General features: G+C 53.7%; 1 protein-coding gene across 1 annotated transcript in view; it reads left to right on the top strand.

Annotated features, from left to right (window-relative positions):
- The first annotated feature begins 6 nt into the window (after window positions 1–6).
- The window catches only part of ZNF821 (zinc finger protein 821), a 13,524-nt gene continuing 10,539 nt past the window's right edge, over window positions 7–2,991 (top strand). The window contains exon 1 of the mRNA XM_025192220.1: window positions 7–214. Within this exon, the coding sequence (XP_025048005.1) occupies window positions 85–214 (130 nt within the window). The 5' untranslated portion in view covers window positions 7–84. The remainder of the gene's footprint in view (window positions 215–2,991) is intronic.

The following is a 2,991-nucleotide window of genomic DNA, read 5'->3' as shown; positions in this document are numbered from 1 at the left end:
GGAGGTGCGAGGCGTTGGACTCTGCTCTCTTCCAGCTGGGAGAAAAGCCCTCTGTCTCTCAGCAGCGTCAAGCCCCAGCGTTTGATGCTGAGACAGTTGGAGCGGCTGCGTGTCAGCGCCGTAGGCAGACACGGACTGAGAGATCTGACGCTGGGAGGGAGACAGACAGACAGACCGACCGACCCGGCGGTGAATCGAGCGCTGCACGTTGCTGGTGCCGACTGCATCCGCGGGGCGGGGGAGCCGTGCGGCAGGGGCGCGCACACGGGGCCAGCCGGAGCCTGTTAGGGCTGTGCTTTTCCTAGGGAAAGGTGGAGGCAGGCGGCATGCCGCAGGGCAGGGCGGGGCGCTGCTGAGGTGTGGTGACTGGTAGGGTCTAGGACTCGGTGCTAAGCTGTGTGAGCTCTAGTGACTGCCTGACTTTGCTGATGCTGCTGGCTTGCATGCCTCTGTTCCTCTCTGCTGTCTGTATGGGTAAGGCAATAGAAATGTACACGGGTGTCTGCAAACGTCAGCATGTGTCTCGGACACAGAGACAGGCCTCGGACTGGGGGGCGGAAGCACACACGGTCCCACCTGGGGAGGGGAGGGGAGGGCAAGAGCTTTCCCCAGGGGCCGTGCTAAGGATGCCTCCTGTTCCTGGCCTTCTGACTCTGCTTTCCACCTGAGCACTGCAGGCGTGACTAGTCTACAGCGCGTTAACGCCTAGGCCTTGCCTCCACTGGAGAAACGGGGCGCTGACCATGGTGCAGCTCTCCTGGCATGGCAGTAACGCACCCCGTGTCCCTGCACATGCTGTCCCCAACAGCGTACGGGCACCGCAGCTGTCGTCTGGATTAGATCTGCTTTGAGCACAGGGTCTCCAGCCTGCTGGCATCCTTCAGCAGGGCCAGGGTGGATGGAGATGTGATGCAAAAGCTCTAACAACGCGAACAGGAGCCCCGCACTGCTTAGGCCCGTGTCTGCACTTTGCTGTATGGGGGCCAAGCTGTCCAGGAGCTAGGAACTCCTGCAGTAGCACTGCACACATTAAGGAGTTCAGCTGTGCCCTATTTCCACAGCAAACGTCGTCTTCTGTTTCTGAAAACACAACTGATTCTATCACCAGCTTGTCTCGGAGGAGACCATCTGATAAACATGCTGCCAGCTGGCGTGAGACTGACATATGGCTCTGGTAGCCACCTGGGGAGAGGTCTGGGACCAGGTGAACCCTTTCACATGCATTACACTAGCCTAAAGCCAGATATCCGAGTACCAGTGTGAGAGAAGCATCGGCCGGAGCAGCAGGCAGCACTACAAGAGCACGAAGGAGTGGAATGGGCTGTACAGAGCCCAGGGCGATGCTGGTCTCTCGGGTGCAGAGTAGAAACCTTACCTGTCTCACACTATTCAGCAAGTGACTGGGGCTTACCAGCCAAGCATCTGAAGAATGCAGGACTGCTGTGTAGGGCAGCATGAGAGTGGAGAGAGCACCAGCTCGCAGATGGTGTGAACCAGCAGGACGCAGTCAGGCATGTTACTGCAATCTCTTCTCAGGGAAAGATGGTTTGTGAGGAGGAGCTGGGACAGCAGGTATGCGGCCTTTTATGTGATACCTACCACTACGGTGCGACTTTGCAAGCTGGGGGCTGGGAGGAGTTCTCCAAAGTTCCTAGGAGCACCACCGTTCACCGTTCAACTGGCAGAGCCGCAAGAAGGCAGAAGTCTCTGCCTCTGCACCTGCTGGGCCAGTCCACATTCCCTTCTCCATCAGCCTCTGGATAAGTGACAGCTGCAAGTCCCTCCCCAGCCTGCCTGGTTCAGTCCCCCATTGTCTCCAGGCTCGCCCTCCTCCCTCCTTAACCCTGCATTTTCAACCATATGGCCTGCTGTGCCCAATTAGCACAGACCTACTTTAATTGGCAAGCATTGCCACCGGATGAGCAGCCTTAGTGGGTACATTCAGGTGGCTAGAAAATGGGGGGGAAAAATTCAAACCATCACAGAAACCACAAGACAAATGAGCATAACTGCAAGTCATCATCTTGTGTGCTATGGCCAATGTATCCACATGTGACTGCATCCAGTGCCCCTTTACAGGTCGGCAGCCACTAATTCATAAATCGCTTTTAACATACTTAATTTTGTTTTGCATTTAATGCATGAAATACAGTCGTACGTAGAAAAGCAGTGCACAGCTCATGCAAGCTCTAATACCAGGACAGGATGGCCACGCGCTGCCTCCTCCATGCTGACTGAGAATATCTGGTGCAGGTGTATTCCTCTTGCAGATTAACAGCCAAACTGAATAGATTTGGTTTTACTTTTCCCCAGTTGTCAGGATTTATATAGGAACACCTTCCTACACAAGTAATCCTCCTAGCATCAATCTTTATGGCTGCCCTAATTACTTCCAACTATGCAGAAGACCACCACTACCTCCCCTACAGACTCCCCTGTTCTTATCCAAACCCACAGCTCTGCTGCAGGAGTCAGTCTTCCTTCTTCCCTCACTCAGCTGCTTTTGTCTTTCTTGCTGGGACTCTGCAAAATGGTGCGCTCGGGGTGTCTGCAGTAAGTTCCACTTGCCAACTTCCTGGTCGCATTTGCCTGATGCCGTCATCACATGAACTCTCCATTCCCATCTCTTGTTCTTGTAAGTGCAGCGTGTGAATTCTGCTTTGTCTGTCAGCTGCGGCTGGAGGAGAAGGGCTTCATGGCTTCAGAAACTGAGCAGAAATTGTTACTCTTACCACACTCCTTGACACTAAAAGCACTACATGAGTATTGCTGTGGTTATTGACTCTTCAATTGTCACTTTCATTTCAGAGACTCCTAAACCACTGTGGACATCCCAGAATAGGCACAAAGGCAGTGGATTGGAACCACAATGGTGGAAAGCCTTGCAAATTTCAGGTCCAGGAAAAGGAAATGCAGAAGCCCTACGTGAAGAGTGACTCCAAACACTTGTCCTACAAGGGAATAAAGTGCTTGTCTTTGAGAGACCTGTCA

Source organism: Alligator sinensis, unplaced genomic scaffold (genome assembly GCF_000455745.1).
Source record: "Alligator sinensis unplaced genomic scaffold, ASM45574v1 scaffold1060_1, whole genome shotgun sequence".
In the NCBI taxonomy this organism is placed as follows: domain Eukaryota; kingdom Metazoa; phylum Chordata; order Crocodylia; family Alligatoridae; genus Alligator; species Alligator sinensis.
Note: the sequence above shows the minus strand (reverse complement) of the source record. Positions and strands in the feature narration are given on the sequence as shown.